General features: G+C 38.2%; 1 protein-coding gene across 1 annotated transcript in view; it reads right to left on the reverse strand.

The window, feature by feature from the left end:
* ADK (adenosine kinase) overlaps positions 1 to 17,804 on the reverse strand; it is a 296,855-nt gene that overhangs the window by 26,666 nt on the left and 252,385 nt on the right. Inside the window, exon 9 of the mRNA XM_014956157.1 lies at positions 11,981 to 12,095. Coding sequence (XP_014811643.1) covers positions 11,981 to 12,095 — 115 coding nt within the window. The remainder of the gene's footprint in view (positions 1 to 11,980; positions 12,096 to 17,804) is intronic.

A 17,804-nucleotide genomic window follows, 5' to 3' on the forward strand; every position in this document is an offset into this window, starting at 1 on the left:
TCTCCATGGTATCACTTAATCAGTTTAAAAGTATTACCTAACCACTGCTTTAAGCTGGATACTTAATCTACCACCTTTTAAAATAATTTCACATACATTTTAATGTAAATTATGCAACCCTGCATTTATACAATATTGACTACATGGTGAACTAAATTCATTTGGATACAGTTACTATAATAGCAGTTTTGACAACACAGTTTCCGGCAAAGGCTCTTGAATCATATGTTTGTGTAAGAGCCTTTTTAAGCACGGCAGTAGGATATAGGCACCCATAAAGGTAATACAACAGCTTTCACAATGTGTGCATTACTGTCATTTAAAGTAAACCCCAACGATATAAAAACAGGCTGCTTGACAAAACCAAAATAACTAACCTAGCAGACAAATTAAAAATCTCCAACCTCTGTCTCTGCGGAACCTTGTCAAACTCCTGCCATCACCTGTCACTCACGGACTTTTCTTTAAAGTTACATTTCTGTAGTATTAAGTTGCTGATTCATTCAGTTTTAAGCTATTTCAACCTAAAACTCAAAACAATGCATTGATCTTCATTTCAGAAGCAATAAAACATATTAAAAATCATCCAACTTTGACACATATATCCAAGTTCAACTTGTGATCTCTTAAACCTAATTTGTACTCGTGTTATTGTCAAGGTGAACAACAAGGTATGTATTAGAAGGAGAAAAAACCTAGAAGTTCCTGCTTTAAAGAGTTTCCAATCTGAAAAACTAGGTTGGTAAGCAAGCAAATAGATACGGAAAAATAAATTGTGGACACTGCTGATAATTTAAGTTATGAAAAGTTATGAGGAAAGGCCAGACACGAGTGAAGGGACCTGCTGGTGACCTGGAGGCTGATCCTCGCTCAATCTGGATTTTTATGCCAACAACAACTTAGGAGGCTTCATTCTTTTTCCATATAAATACACATCTGAGCTGAGAGCTGCTACTGGGCGGCAGCAGAGGCAGGAGCAGAGGGCACCAGGAAGGAACAAATCTGCTCGGGAGCAGAGGAACGTTGGGAGCAGGTCTTTCTGCTGAATGTGCTTGTCAAGTTCAACCTGGGAGCCTGTATTGTTTTACTCATCCACTCTCTTATTTCCTTTTTCTGATTTTATTCTTAAATGCCTGTACATTTTGCACCTTCAGGTTGAAATTGGAAGAGTGGTGCTTTCCTCCTGTAGCTCTAACCTTTTATGAGGAGGGTTAATCAAACCAGGGAATCCACCGGTGCCCCCAGTTTCCAAGGAGAGAAGTGCTGTCACTCCTCACCAATTTACCCGATTCCAGCAAAGGGTGTGCTCCAACCCCAGCCTATCCCTAGCAGTTTGGCTTGGCCTTGAAGAACTAAACCTCGTTTCTCTCTAACATCATTTTCTAACATATTTAAATTTCTGTATTCATGTCCCTAAGCCCATTGAGATCACAGCTTCACATGGTCTCACCTTCTAGTGATTGCCCCAGAAGCCAACACACAACACAAATTCAGTATGAACATGTAACATGCTTTGCTTTGTTTCTCCAAACATCTGTTTTGGTTGCACACACAAAGACAACTTGATGGTTTCTGTATTCTACCTTTCACAACAACCATCCCTTGATTTTTGAAACATTTAAGATGTCTAGTTACGCAGGAAATCCAAAAACAATATTTAGGTTTTTTATATTTGGTTTTAGCCAAACATACGTCAGTGCAAATGTCAGTGCAAAAAGCAGATATTTATATTCCATGATGCACCAGAAATTAAAAGAAAATTGCATTTTTAGAACTCTACTAACTATAGTGTTTAACTGCTCACAAATGGATTCTCATATTTTTGTAGTAATTTACACTGTGCAATAGGAATTGTAATGTAATCCACCACAATTGCACAATTTTTTACCAACTTGCTGTTGATAAATAATGCAAGTATTAGGTTATTAAATTTTTTACAATTAAGTGGCTAAGAAAGCTGTTTATTGCCTTCCGTTATACCCTCTGTTAATAAGATCGTTGTTGCAGATGTTCATGTATGCTGCATTGATGTTTAATGGTGCATGATGCTCTAGGTGGTTCCCATAACCTTGCTTTGTCTACTATGAGCTGACTCAATTGATATGATAATAGAGAAAAGAGGTCTGAAACAAGCTGGGCTGTACTGGCACAATTTGCATAACCTTTAAATTTGCCATCATTTGATAGCCAACTGCTCCTAAAAATTCTTATTCAGTTGTCAGCAACAACAATATACTGTACAAACAGCGTTCTGCAATTGGACAGGTGGGGAGGAAGGAGAGGGCACGCATAGTTTATTGCACTTTTACATTCTGTCAGGAAATGTACTTATTATCAAATTTATAAAGCCACCAATTTGGAGTAGGGTTCTGCAGTTTCACTCGTGATCAATTGCTATTAGCCACAATGCACGGCCTGGCATCTTTTCAGGTTCACAGTACAATCTCCCAGTGTGGGATTACAAGGGACATAAATATTTGGTTCCACAGACTCCTCTCTGATGAAGTTTTGACTGCTAATCACCGGGGCAGGCAGAGGAATTGGGAGGGATTAGGAGGGCGGTGGGGGGCACAGGGTAGCAGACTACAGCAAACAAAATCAAACCCAAGCAGCCTTCCAAACTTTCACTCTGCTTTCGGACGACTCTATGTATCCTTTTTAAAGAAACATTAGGATTATATCATTGGGTGGGTATAGCCAAAACCTAACAACGTAAAAATATTTCATGTTTACTGTATACACTAAATATGCTGTCTGTATATACTTTAAGTCAGGTCTGCTTACTTTAATGACTTTATTATTCATAACAAAGAGAACAGCTATGGCGAAAGGAAGCCAGAGCCCACTTTCATTCAAAGGGGATGAACTACATAAATGTTATTTTTGTGGTACCCAGAGGTTTATATCTAAACTGCCACTTCATATTCTATATCATGCTCAGGTGTGTCACAGCCAGGTCACTGGTGCACGAGTAACGTGCAGAGCCCACTTTTCACAGACAGCATTTAACCCACTTCCACTTTCCTTTATCTGTACAATCTACTGCGGAAATCACTGAGCCAAACCGATCACAAAATCTCACAACTCCAAATTAACTATTCTTGAGAACTCAAATTAACCTCCCTCTCCCCCATTCCCCAGTGTTAACTCTAGATCTTGTCTCACACAAATGAATCCTAAACCCCCGAAGTCAGGCGAAGCAGGACCCATTCAACCCTCCCCTTTGTCCACTTTTTCCAGGAGCCAGGATCTCTGCTCTGTCCCTCCTCCAGCTAAAGATTTGTCTTCCATTCAGCCACCCATTTCCCACAACTTCTATTGCCTGCAACTGGATGCTACAGCAGAGAAACTTCTAATCAGAGGGTGAGTTCCTGCAGTTAATTTTCGTGCAGGGTCACCATACATACCCACATTTTACTCTCTTTCCATTCCGTGCAATTATTCTATAGTCACTATTTGAGCTGGTGAAGATTAGAGGCTTGAAAACGTAAGTTCCATCATTTATGGCAAAAGCATGACACGGATAGCTACAATTTAAACTTTTCTACAATGTTCATTCGACTGTAATCACAAGATGGGAAATACAATCTCTAAATTAAAGATGATAGGCTATCAGAGTCTGTAGGGCACCTTCTGAGTAGAGATTCCACTGTTCAGACTCCTCTGTGATGATTTGTTATGAAGTGAACCACTGCCTAATAAAAAAAAGGCTAAAGCTGCCAAAATGATGGGAAAAAAAAGACATACAGAAGATATTGTGCTGAGGTGTCAGTGGTCAGAGGGTGCAGTTCTTTATGTGCCTCATTTGTAACAGACAACAAAGAAGATACCTTCAGGTAGGAAAAAAAAAGACCTACAGAAGATATTGTGCTGAGGTGTCAGTGGTCAGAGGGTGCAGTTCTTTATGTGCCTCATTTGTAACAGACAACAAAGAAGATACCTTCAGGTAAGATGTGTTCTCCAATCGTCCAGCGTACATAAAGTTCACTTTTTGAATAACCTCTGGGTAGATCACAAAAATGGAATCGGAGATTGCAGCCAAGGTACAACACACAAAAAGACACATGGATCAGTATAAACCATTAATATTCATGTATGTTTTAAATTCTCCATGGCCATAATCGATATCCAATGAAGTTAATGAGATCTTTCCATTGATTTCAAAAGACACTGGGTTGAGCCCCAGAGACAATAACACCACATTCTCTGCAAGCACTCCAGCTGGTAACACGTACTTTGAGAAGGTGCTACCCTCCCATCCAGAATTTCAGCAGCGAACAAAAGAGACATTATCTTATTTCAATCTGGTTTTGCAAAATGAGCAATATACCATTATAAAACTCAATATGGAACATATAGTATCTTTAAGTGAAGAGCAATCAATGTCACAGTAGTTACTTGCGATGTTAATGCCAACATGAGATCCACATTATTTGTTTAAGAAGCAAATGTAGAAAAAAAAAGCCTTAATGTGTTATCCTCCCAAAAGGTTGAGATTTTGTTTTGTTTTAACTTTGAGCCTCTGGAAACAGTGCTTCAAACTTTTATGTCTTCTAACACATCTAAGCCCATCCAATAGATTTAATCACTGATAAGCAGAGTTAGAAGTTCAAACTGGCCTTGACCTTGGGCAGTATGACATTATCTGAAAACCATTAATGGTCTGAAACTAAAGGAAAAGCTCATTAATAAAAGCAAAACCATATAAAGGTACAAAGGTAAAGAAAAAAGGAAAAAAAAAGGAAGTTTTATTAGAAGTATTGATCATGACCTAGGGCACTACAGACATTGATCTTCCCACATCTCCACAGGAAAAAAAAAGTTAAGCCAACAAATTATTGATCTATTATGAAACCTGCTGAACAAGCCATACACTTAATTCCTTACAATGAAAAAAATAATCATATCAAATTAGGGTAAAGAGAAAATGTATTTCTTAAAAATTATTGGTTAAAAAAATACTATCTGAATAATTTCATAAAATAGCCACCGCATTAGTGTGATTTGCAACTAAGTGATGGGAGGGGAGAAGTCTATGCACCGTAAACCTTTAAAGCCTGGGTTTCAGATTTCAAGTCATTAAACCATATGCTTTTAAGAAGAAATGGGTAGCGTCCAATACTGATTATTGCAGCCACACAGAATACAAATTCATTCAGCTTTGCTCTCCTGAGTCAACCAAAAGAGGCCTCAAGTGGTTTAAGAGATGGTCTTACGGAAATCCCCCTGCTTAAGTCCAATCTTGATGCTAACTGTGCCTATCTGTTATGGGTACCATCTCCAGGCTTAATAAGAAGCACGGTTTGGCCTTGAAAATTCCTTATTAATACTGATTATACACAAAAATGCTAAACTGGTGCTTTAACATACTAGACTAGAAACAATAACCTTTTTAAAAATCAATATGAAATTGCTGAAGCCCACACGGATGGCATATATACATATATATTTTTACATATATATATATATATATGCATTCTTTGAGATGCAATAGTTGATACAATTTTAAGTCCAGTTAAGATACTAGTAACCAGGAACTTAGGTTTTAATAATGTGTTTCAGCTGTCTAATAAAATGCTCAGACCTCCTCTCCCACACAGCATGAAATCATGAATGGTCTCAGTTACAAAAAGGTATTACCAGCTTTGCTATTCATTAACCTCTATCAACAAATCTTCATTATTAATTTAGGTTTTGTGGTTTCCTAAGTCACAACTAAACTAAAATTCATTCTCTTGGACTTTCTAGCTCATTTCTTATGCCATTAACGACTTAAAATTTCCTTTTTTCCTAAATCCACTTTTGGTTTTTAAACTTTTCTTTCCATTTGTGAATATAAATAGATAAAGAAGAGTGAAAGTGTGTAATTCCATGAAAAAGAGTACATATTGTAATATAACTCAACTACTCTTTCCCTAGGCCCAAGACACTACTTTTATTTGTGTAAACACACGGGAAGGCTGGCTGATAAAAAGAGCTTGTCAAGGCTTTCCTGTCCGGATGACTATGCACGAAAGCTGCAAGAAGTAAAGAAAAAAATAACACTTTTTCTTGCCACTTAGAGAACACACAATGCTCAGTATCTTACAGAAAGAGGAGCTGCAAACAGGCCCACCATAAAGTGTCAGCAGTGGCAGCAGTAATAAATACTTGTATGTTTTATAGATAGGCTGACAAGGTAACGTGCTGGTCCGTGATTGCAGCACAACCTGGCAAAGAAAACCCCCTGACCTCTGCTTCGAGTCACTTGTATGCTCGACCACCAGTCCTTTTGCTTCCCCCCAAAAGCACAAGTCATCACACCATTATGATTCAAGAACGGCTCTTAAAACCTCTCTAGTTTCCACAATTTTGTCAACCCTTCTAAAACAACACAGTTTAAAAACTCTCCTCCCAAAATATTTAAGATCTAACAAATCCTTACAAAGTAAATGAAGCCGCATCACTCGTAACACCATACTATCCATACCCTTGTTGTTATTTTCATTTAGATCAGGTTTTGGTTCTATCCAAACTTTTAACTTAGGAACATGTCTGCATATATTACTTTAAGAATGGTTGCACTGGGTGACACCAACACCCCTTTGGCTCAGCATCCTGTTTCAGATAACAGGTAGAGGCAACGCCTGGTGTAATTCCAACATCCCAAGCTTGGTAGGCAGGCTTTAAAATTTGGGAATATTGCAAGTTTCATTGTGACATATCAGTTTGGCTGTATTACACATGCCGCTTAATTTATGGAATAGATAACAAGTAATAATAACAAGTAGAAATTCACAAAACTATTTCAGTATGTACTATGTGGTAGGTGTGCTACGAGACTTTAAAGGGGAATGTTTCTCATTTTACCACATTTGCCAGCACGGCTAATGCCTTTCCTGAAATGTTCTCAAGTAACATACCCCACAAACTGAAGAAGATGTAAGTGGTTAATAAGGCCTAACTAAGGTGCCTTTAAAGCTTGAATCCTTAAAAAAAAATCCATTTTTACTACCATATTCTAACAAATGAGGTTATTACAAATGTGCCCTTAACAGAGGTGGTCTTGCAAACACTGAGGGGAAAAAAGAATGGAAAATTCTATGTTCACGCCTGAACATGCCAGATTTCATCATTCATAACCTGAAAAATGCTGAAGTGATTTTCTTTAAATTTGGATTGTTTTTCTTTCCTCTATTAAAACTATAAAACAAGCCAAGTTTAAAGTTTGTAGCTTCAGCTGTTTTTGAATTATGCAAATATTTCAATATAAAAGTATGTTTTTCCATTGCTGAACTGATTTTGCTCAGACTTTCCGAAGATTTCCCTTTGGGCCAAGACCAGTCATAAAATGTATCTGACTAAAAGTAATTTGTTTAAAAATGTTATGAGCAACTCTGTAAAAGGGATAGCTTTCACAGCATTTGATTCTGACAAATGTTATAGCACACATATAGATATGACATATAGGTTCTTGCCAGAGCTTGCGATTTTTGGTGCGTTTCTTAAAAGCTCCAGCTGCTGAAATCAGGAGATTGCATGTGTTCATTAAATCTCCTCCTTTTCCCAGCATATGTATTTTTTGTGGCTATGGAAAAAAGTATTGAAACATGAAACGAATGTATCCCATAAACTCAAGAACCCTCAGTCAAATCCAGAATCTCCAGCCTGGTAAGAGGGATATGATGGAATAAGTCTGTGGTAGTGGGACTGGAGTCTTGATAGCCAAGTAATTCCCAGAATGGATGAGGAGCATCCACACAAGCTATCAACCCAATACTGGTCCTCACATAAACTTTTCTGGGAAGCAAGTCCACAGATCTTCCCAAGCCATAATCCTCTGTACTGAAAGGATTCGTCACAGGTGTCTCTCACAGGCTACATTTTTTCAAGAGAGTTTCATCAAAACTTGGTCATGTTGGGGACTGATGCTAGAGAAAATGACAAGGCTTTTGTCAGTGCTAATTCTTAGGGTCACTGAGAAGATCCAATGCCTTCGAGTTCTTTGGTAAATAGATAAAAATTGACATCATAAAAAAACACACCTTGGGTTTCCCAGAGAGGTGGTAGATGCCTCATCCCTGGAGAATTCAGGGTCAGGTTGGATGGGGCTTTGTGCAACCTGGTTTCGTGGAAGATGTCCCTGCTCACTGCAGGGGTGTTGGACTAGATGACCTTTAAATATCCCTTCAACCCAAACCATTCCATGATTCTATGACACACAGAGGAAAACTTCAGACAACAATCATTTGCACGTGCTCCGTGGAGTCTTATTAAAAGCTGACAGTTAATTTAGTCAACATTTCATCTGCCACAGCTCCTGTGTGCCAATCCTAAACACTCCTTGCCTTCCCTATAAAACACACTGATCACACTCAGCTCGCATTTGAGCTTGCCTCTTCCTTGCAATTATTCCTACTGACAGAGAACAGGAAGGAAGGGGAGAGAAAGGGGGCCTTGGGGCTGGAGTGCTGTGATGGAGGAGATACGAACCGACAGTAGAAAGACCCAATGTGCTCCGTAATAAAGAGCATAGAATCTTTTCCTCTGAAAACACAAATAATTCACCCACAGAAAATGGACTGACAAATGGGAAAGGCTTAGATTGGGATCGCTGACGCGGTTATTGCTTCTCACCATTTTCATGATCTTCTCCAGCTACAGGGACTTCTAAGTGGCTTGTCAACCCGTGCCTGAGTGCCTACAGCTCGTGGGCCATCTGAGGGGAGCCACCACTGGTTTTGGTGGGCATTAAAAAAATGTTGTGTAAACTGCAGCAATTCGTAAGCTGATTAACCATCTTTGCAGTACGGCTGGGCCAGAATTTTAGAGGAAGTAGATGTTTTAATGGTCTCAGTCTAAGCTCCCTCCCTCGTCTTAAAGAGCTATATTCTCAGAACTTTTTGGTTAATCTTTCCTTCCTTTTAGTAACAAACTGCGCCTTTCTGCTCTACGCTCTACCTCAAATACCTGTTGATACTTCCATTCTCTGGAACGTCCAGGAATCAACAAGTGTCGCCACAGTCCTCTCCACATGTAACCATTAGCTATATCTGGCTAATTCCACATCTAATATCCATAATGTACAGTACATATAATTCTGTGCCCTTTCACAAATGAGCTGGAAACCTGCAACAACCCCTTTTATCCATCCTATTTCCTTTCTTTCCAGCCAGAGCTGTATCGAAGTGTATCCCCTCATTATTTCCATTACCTGATCCCCCACTCAAGCCTACGCACAACTCACTGAGGAGGTTATTCCTCCCCTTGTAACCCAGCTCCTCTCAGCCTGGCCCCATGTCCTGGACAATGTGCAGAGGCTTTGAGAGAGGAAACAGAGCTCTCTCTGTTAAGGATGCTCTTACAGCCTCCGTGTTGCCCGTCTCATCCTGCCATGTGTGGGAAGAAGAGAGGGAAGGGAAAGAAGCTGGTGAAAGGAGAGAAGTGGAGCCATCCAGCTCCGTCTCTTCACAGAGCGCAGCTCAGTCCAAGAGAGAGAGACTGGGTCAGAGTCCCGGCCAGAGAGAGAGACCTTTCCAGAGGGAAAATGGGGAAGGGGAGGAGGAACAAAAGGTAGAAACCCCACAAAGGCCAAATTCACCTTAGAGTCTCTTACTCTCACACCTGTAAGCTCCAGCTCCACCCTGGGCTCTTTCAGACACCAACTAAGACTACTGGAACATGTGATCTGCCCAAACCGCTAGTGAAGGATGGTTAAAGGCAGTATTAGAAAGGGAAGAAAGAGTAGAGTGCTTTGCCTGGATGCTGACCCCCTCTGGTTGAGTCACTACTGACATTGTCATTATTATTAACCTGGATAAAATATAAAGCAGAATGTACCAACAATCATATCCAAATCCACCGCTGACTTTACAAATACTATTTTAATCTAGGCACAAACTCTTTAAGACACTATTGTGTCCTCAGAAAGGCAGGATAAACAACTACATACAGCCTGCTTTTTCAGAAGATGTACTCCTCTTCTGTGCATTAGAAAAAGGAAATTATTTTTATGCTGGTAACTACTCCTAAATGCAGTAATTCTTCCAAAGATCATTTAGAAACTTTTTACACTTTCCACTGCAGGTTTCAAAGCACAACTCGACCTAATTAGTCCTGAAATAAGTGTATTAGCAGTAGTCTATGTCATTCTGTGGCATCATCACATGCTAAATTAAGGGACACGTTCTCCTTCTTTCATTATTATTTTAATGTGGGGAGGTGGGAAAAAGATGATCCACACCAAAGGAAGGAAAAAGGGGGAAAACAATAACAAATTGGTATCTCTTTCGAGAATTGCCCCACAGGCCAAGCATTTTTATGTTCTTAATCATTATTAAATGACTTAACATGACACACAGAGCCTGGCGAATGATTGCATCCTGACATGAGAACGAATTACAAATGAAATGAAAGATCAAGCTGTATTAGAGGACTGCCTCTGGGAAATGAAAATCTTTAATTCTCTTTTATTATTGACATTTATTTGGCTGCCATGAATAACAACATAGCAAAGAGATTCAGCTATGCTTGCGCGCTGAATAGCTTATCCCACGGCTCAAAACTGCCTTAACATTTATCATGTTTGCTTTTGTAGCTGACACCATTGCATACACTCTCTATCCATCTTGCATTTATCATGCATATAAAGTGCATTCTCTAATTTAAGTTCATTTCATAGCGAACAAACAGCTAAGATTAGCAAGTGTCAGTCCTCAAATAAGCTCCCAGTTGTAAAAATATCAAAGAAGGGATTAATGGATTTGTTAACAACTCCAGTTTGAAGAATAAAATAAGTACACAGTGAAAATTAAATAAGAGCACAGGAGGGTTACATATAAGATTTAGGTTTACTACTGTTATTACTACCTCATGTATAAAAACATTTTTATACTGCTATTTTTCAGCCAACTGTACCCTGTTCAAGTGGAGTGCCTCCATATGGGCCATCCACGTAACGCAGTGACTTTCTGGAAGCAACACTTCCATCACTATTCAGTGAGACACACATACCCAACCCTCAATGACTGCTTTCTATTTCCTGTAAACCAGTTTGTAGCTAACAAAATAAGGGAAGAAGCAAACTACTGGAGAAATCATTCCAACTGCTGCTAAGAATGATCTATATAGCAGTGACATACCTACTTAGTGCCGAGCCCCACAGCCACATTCTGAAGCCAATTCTGATTTTGAGGCAAATATCATATGAGTAAGCACCAGTCCCTCAGGTGCAAAGCTTCCTCAACTTCACTTGACTTCCAAAGGAGGAATTCAGCCCTGACTAATAACTTACCTTGTGAAGGAATGAACGACTAAAATGGCTTGCCACAGCACATGTTTTTAATAGCTTTGTTTAGTCTAGAAGCATAGGTGGACAGAATTAAAGAGACTGTCAAAAGGTAGGCAGTCATGTTTATAATGCTTAAATCTGTGCTCGTACATCATCAATTTAGACAGCACAAACTACTTGTATCCCTGCTAGAACACCTTTTTCCCACGTACTCCTTGGAGAATAGGAGAGCAGACGGCTGAGAAAAGCTAAAGTGAGACTTTCTGCTCAAAGCAAAAAAGCCTGGAAATTCACTTAGTACTGGATTTCACTTCCTCCTCTTCACAAATGTTTAAATTTACTATACTGTTGCACAGCTGTTCTCAGCAGGCATAGTGTGTTCTTGTTTGCAGCAAAGATGGCTACACAGATAAAATCCCAAGTCATAAAAATCTGAGTAAAACCAACTGGATCAATATTTTAGATCTATGTTATAAAAAAAAAGAACTTAAGATGTTCAGAACTAAATTCTCAGGCATTTCTGTGAAATATTAACTTCTCTAATTCAGAATCTTAAAACAACTGAAAGCATAACAGATGAGAACCATGGACTAACATCAAAAGGCAAACGCTCCGACTAACATTTAACAGTTATAATTTGTAAACCCATGCCTTGTAATTGATTAACCAGAATATTTACTGTGAGAGACAATGGAGATTTGAAAAATATACCTGTAGCCATTACAGTGTCATCTTTCCCTTGGGTAAAGACTACGATTCGTTGCCTTTTAGTGTTCACCTTTGGCAGGGCTTGTGTCTTCCGGGCTATTTCTTTAATGTCTTCAGTCTATTAACAGAGAGAAGGAAAATTCTTGTTACCAGCATACTGGAGCGGTGAGAGATTAGAACTTTATTAGCAGATCAAAGATTTATTTTCTTATGGCTAGGTATAAAATAGTCTTTATTGTCAGCAGAGGAAAATTTTCAAAGGAGGAATATTTCATTCTCCTAAGGGTTTATGTAGTACTATGAGACCATTGTTTTTAATCTTGATAATGATAGTTCAGCTATTCCAATTGCTGCAAAACTGCAAAGCTAACAAAGGAATTACAGAGCATTTCCTAATGAGCAATTAGTGGGTTTCTTTGCTGCTGACTGGATTCTAACCTTACCTATCATAAAATTAAAAATAAAATTGGTAAGAGAATACTTTGGATAAACTCTGAGCCTGATTTTCATCCAATTTAGCCAGGTTTTATAGCACTATAATCCCTCTGATTTCAGCAAGATTAGAAATGCAGTTTCTCTAACTTTTTTCCCTTCAGCAACTGGTCCTGGGCAGTAAACTGAGTGTGCACCGCAGCACCTCGGAGCCCAGGTGAACACCCGCTTAATTGAGATGCTTGGGCAGAGCACGGGGTGAAAGCTGTACCCAGTGGGGCACAGAACACCCCGACTTTCTGAAGTAGGACTAAGCTGCAAAAATTTCAGGGATCTTGGCTTTAAAGGGACTTTGCCTGTACACCGTAGTGCATGCAGCTGGGAACAGACACACTGGGGCACTGGACCAAATCTCTCATCCATCTCATGGCTTCAACAGCAGCAACTTAGAAACGTTTAATTTGATTTAATTTAGAAACTCTAATAGCACAACTTGCCATTAGAATATTGTACTTCCCATTCTCATAGGTGCCCTATGATCTGAAACACAAGGATTTCAATTTCTAATTTACTTAGTTTTCAATCTAATCTAAATATAGGTATTCCTGTTATTTGTATATGCATCAAATCCTTTTATAATGCTGAGTGGGAAGCTTTTGTTCTCAGATTTAACTCAAGTCAGTAAGTTCCACAAATTAACTTTGGTATATGTAAACCTATTTCTTGCCATCATTTATATTTTTTTTTCTTTTATTTTTTTGACATTAGGAAAAGGAAGACTGTAATTATTCTCTGTGCTACTTACTATGTCCCACTTTATTCATAATGCCATACTTTTTATCCCAGTTTGCTCTGTGTTCCAAGCAGCTGTAGTGAAACAGCTGATTTGGTGAGGGCCCAGTGTTGAATATATGAAAACACAACAATATGTTCTGCATTGTTTTGTGTCCTGTTCGTTATGAATCCCAACTCATTTTTTAACACAATTACATAAAGAATATAATTCATTTATAAAGCTGTCCAGAGGGGTTTCCAGTCATTTACCAGAGTTGTTACAACTAATTTATATTATTAAAAACCTGATTTTTATCTTTCAAAATCAGCATATAGTGTTATTTTGAAACCCAGGTACACTATGTGCCATTTTGACTGCAGCTGCTAATTTGAACAAGAGATTGATTATTTTTCATTAGCAGGTCAGTTAACACGCCAAGCCCTATAATCTGCATACCATTCAGTCCTGGTTACTTGCTGATTTTTGATAATCTTGTTGATCTTCAAGCATTTTGCCTTTTGTAGGGACAGAGAATGTGCCCGGGCTATATATTCACCAGTATCTATTTACGTGAAAATCACCCAGCTCTTTTGCAACACTTTTAGCCTCCCTTTAATTTCTCCAACTCCGAAGGCAGTGAGCCCATTGATTTACACACATTTGCCAAACGCGAAAATAAATTCCCCTTACTAATTGGTCTCTTTACCCCTTTTACAAATTCTCTCATACTTTTAATTTCCATGTACTATATTCTAATTTATGTTATTCCTTCCTTCCTCCTACTTTGACTGTTAATGTAGCTTTTAGAAGGCAACGTTTTCCACCAGAGAAGAAAAGGAGGAACACAGGACCCCTCTGTGTGGACTGAGGACCATGAACAGGGGTCATCTTACCCCTAGTTCTCAAAAGGTGAGGAGACCCTTAAAGAGAAAAAAACTGAAATTGCTGTTCTTCTGTTTTGAAATGTCTCGAAAGGTGAGGAGACCCTTAAAGATCCCAGAGAAAAAAACCTGAAATTGCTGTTCTTCTGTTTTGAAATGTCTTTTAAGAGACTTGTGAATAGCTGGTATCAGCTGGTGGCACAAGCTGATGAACAGGGGATGGATGGAGAATTACAGCCCTCCAGCTTGGTAATGTGTAGGCTTCTGAAGGTTCACCTGAATTCCGAACTATTTCAGGCCCTGATAATTAAGAGATCCATGAACTAGAAAATGCAATAAAGCATCCTGGAGATCAAAGGAAACCAGGGAGAGGTGTTTAGTTTTTGTTAAGTAGGAAGTGGTTACTTGTGACTTTATTAAGCACATTTACAGTAAAGCAAAGCAGGCACAGAAATCAAAGAGCTTGAAGATATTTGTGTAACGTATTTACATGCACTTTAAATTTTAAAAGGAAAATGAAGGAGTTATAACAAGAGAAAATGGCAGGATCAAGAGATGATTTTGTCACTTTAAGGAAGAATAAAGATGAATTTATATGAAGGAAAGAGGACCCTGAGGAAAAAGATTAGTGAAGAATGATGGTAAAGGATGAAATAAAGTAGATAGTGAAAGAAATCAAAAAGCACCTATGTTTTCAGGAAGAATTAAATATATAATAAGCGTGTAACAATAGAAGGAAGGTATTTAGGGGAAAGGTGGCAATTTTTTAAAAAGCTGACATTTCAAAACAGGATGGTTTGGAGACGTGTCTGATTGTGCAGAATTCAAATGTAACTGAATAGCATCTTTCATGAAAATTAACTTGGCCATTTTTAGTTCAAATCACTTTCTATACTAAAATTCTTCAAAGGAAAAGAATAAAATAGAGCTTATATAGCTCTATTGAGGAGGCTTTAACTTTTCCACAGTACATCTCTGCCCGACCGTTTTGTTGCATTTTGATGGTACAAGTGTGACATTTTATAGTATATGAATATTTACAGCTTAACGACTGCAGAGGTACTGTGCCCCTCATTTCATTGTCAGGCAAACATCACGAGATGTTGTCATCTCCTATTTCTGTTCAGAATATACATAGTATTTTCAAATAGCTGTAATGAATAATATTTGTTTTGCAATGACTCACACTTGCATGCTTATCAAGACTTTCTCATACATCCTGTATCTACAGATATGGATGATGGTCGGACTGTACTGGTTTGTGGTCCTAAAGCCTCTCTAACGTCTACCAAATTCACAGGATATTCACACGTACCCAATTACACACTACAATCTGATTTAACAAAGCTGACATACAAATCTCACAACAGCATGATTTGCCTATTGATGCTGCACCTGAAAACCCTTGCACGTGGCATTCATTCCAGCGAGTAAGTGGGCCCTGTGCAGTGGACCTCGTCAACTTGAAGAAATTTGGTGCAGGGTACCAAAACTCTCCACTTTGGTTCCCCAACCAATACAGACTTAGGAGAAGACCTCTACCTCCAATAGGAAAAATTATTCTGCACGGCAGCTACTACTAACCCCTTAAATACATTCTGCTCCATTCACTTCATTTTACTTCTGAGTTGACAGACAGAATTGAACCTTAATTTTTATGTTAAAGAAGGATGATGTTTTCCTAATTCCTACATAGAACAAACAGCAAGATATCACTTTGTAAAAACAAAGTCTCATAAACCTCTGTCCTGGTGAATTTTGTTATTTGAAACGTATTACAAACATCCAGTTAAAATATACCAACAACCATTCTATCACTTCCAGGGGAACCAACTCCAGGAGCTTCCCTGGGATAAAAATTGTGGCTATTATAATGCATTATTGAAATGACTGCAACATGCAATTAGGATGAAGTACTGTCTTCACAGACAGGGAATTTAAGATTTATTTAATAGTTTTAAAATGTCATAGAACACAAAACTCACAAAAAAGAAAACACTGATGCACTACAGGGAAGAGACTGCATCAGAAGTAACGTTCTGCTTTTGATTATTACAGGTAAGTGTTGGTCAAGAGATAAAATGAAGGAAATAATGGTCTTCAAATATCGTGACTGATTTTACAAAAATACTTTGGATTTCAGCAAAGCACAATGGAAAGCTAACTCTAGGTAAGGTGAAGCATAAAAATAAAAATTCCTTTGAATGTGGTTTCTCTTACAAAAGAAAAAAACAGGTTTGTGTCATGGAAGTGTTTTCTCCTGCCTATGGCAAGATTTAGTTTCTTCAGAAAAGGTGTATTTTTTCCTTAAGTTGACTTTACCGGACTTCTCTTTTGCAAAAATTGTTTCAGATACACTTAGCTTGATCAATATTTAAAAGATGTGTTTAGTCCACATAAACTTTTGAAATTACTGGGAGGTTGAAAAGGAGACAATAAAAGAAAAACAACAGCAAAAAAAGAAGCTAGTCACAACTGATTCTTCCTTCTAGAAGATTTCTGCTGATTTTTGTTAAAAAATAAAATTCCAGGCTGCAATTCAAATTCAGCTACCAGAATCTTTTCATAATTTCTATGATAAATATCCTCTTGATTTTTGCTCTGGTCACTCCTGTCCTTTACTTTTCCATGTTTCCCCAGTCTGTTCTCAATATAAATTGCAGAATCAGTTCCACAAGCTTTTGAGAGTTGCTGGATTTTTTTTCCTTGTTTTTAACGAAATAGCCCATTGAAGCTCTTTAAGTTTTTCCTAAGATACTTTCTCAGGAGTGTGATATTTTTTCTTGCCTCTGCAGCACAATGGGAAAACAAGACTGTGGACACTTATCAAGTTTTACACATCTCCGTCAGTATACTTGACATGTGAGTTGTTGCCAAGCAAGGGGGTAATAAGAGATAAGATCATAATCATTGTGCACTTTACTGATATGCTGTAATCAAATGTGGCAGATTTAGGATGTTCAGAAGGAACTGTGCTAGAATCTCTAAGCAAGCACTAATGGAAAGGTTAATACGATGGTAGTTAGCAGACACCAGCAAAAGCAGTTTGTCACTAGAACTGAATTTAAACCAGGCACATTCAAAGTCTTTAGCTCAAGGGGGCAATAAAAATATAGAACGGGTAGACTTAATACACTACTTCCTTTCTTTTTTATTGTCTAGCTACCAGAGGGTACCAATAATTTGTTATGCTTCATATTATATTTGGAGGCATCTGTGAAATTCATTCATTTGATAGAATAAACTCAAAGTGTATTTTTATGCTAACAATACAGATTATACAAATGAAAATTGACAGTGATAAAAAGTCTTGATTTCTGCAAAGCAGCCACATGAATTTGGGAAACATAAAATGAAATGGCACAGCCCACAGTTTTAATATCTAAAACACTGATGGCATTGATGTACCTGCCGGTGTATGGTTCTAAAGAAATCTAAATTGTAGAACAAAAGCTGTCAGTCTTTCCCTCTTTTTTTTTTTTTTTTTTTTTTAATGTAAGTAATGTTGAAGCATTCCTTCTGTCTGGTAAACCAATCCTCTCTTGCAGTAAAAGCCTGAGGTATGGTTACAGTAAAGAACTGAAGAGCTTCTAAAGGGCTTTTTATTTGGATCAAGAGTCCATGCAACAGCACTTCCTATATGCAACCATCCACACACAAAAGTAGCACGTTCTTAAAGCGATGCGGTTTGAATTGCGCGGCTTCTATTATTTATGCAAAATGGGTGTAGAGCAGTCAA

This window comes from Calidris pugnax, unplaced genomic scaffold, assembly GCF_001431845.1.
Source record: "Calidris pugnax isolate Ruff unplaced genomic scaffold, ASM143184v1 scaffold196, whole genome shotgun sequence".
In the NCBI taxonomy this organism is placed as follows: Eukaryota; Metazoa; Chordata; class Aves; order Charadriiformes; family Scolopacidae; genus Calidris; species Calidris pugnax.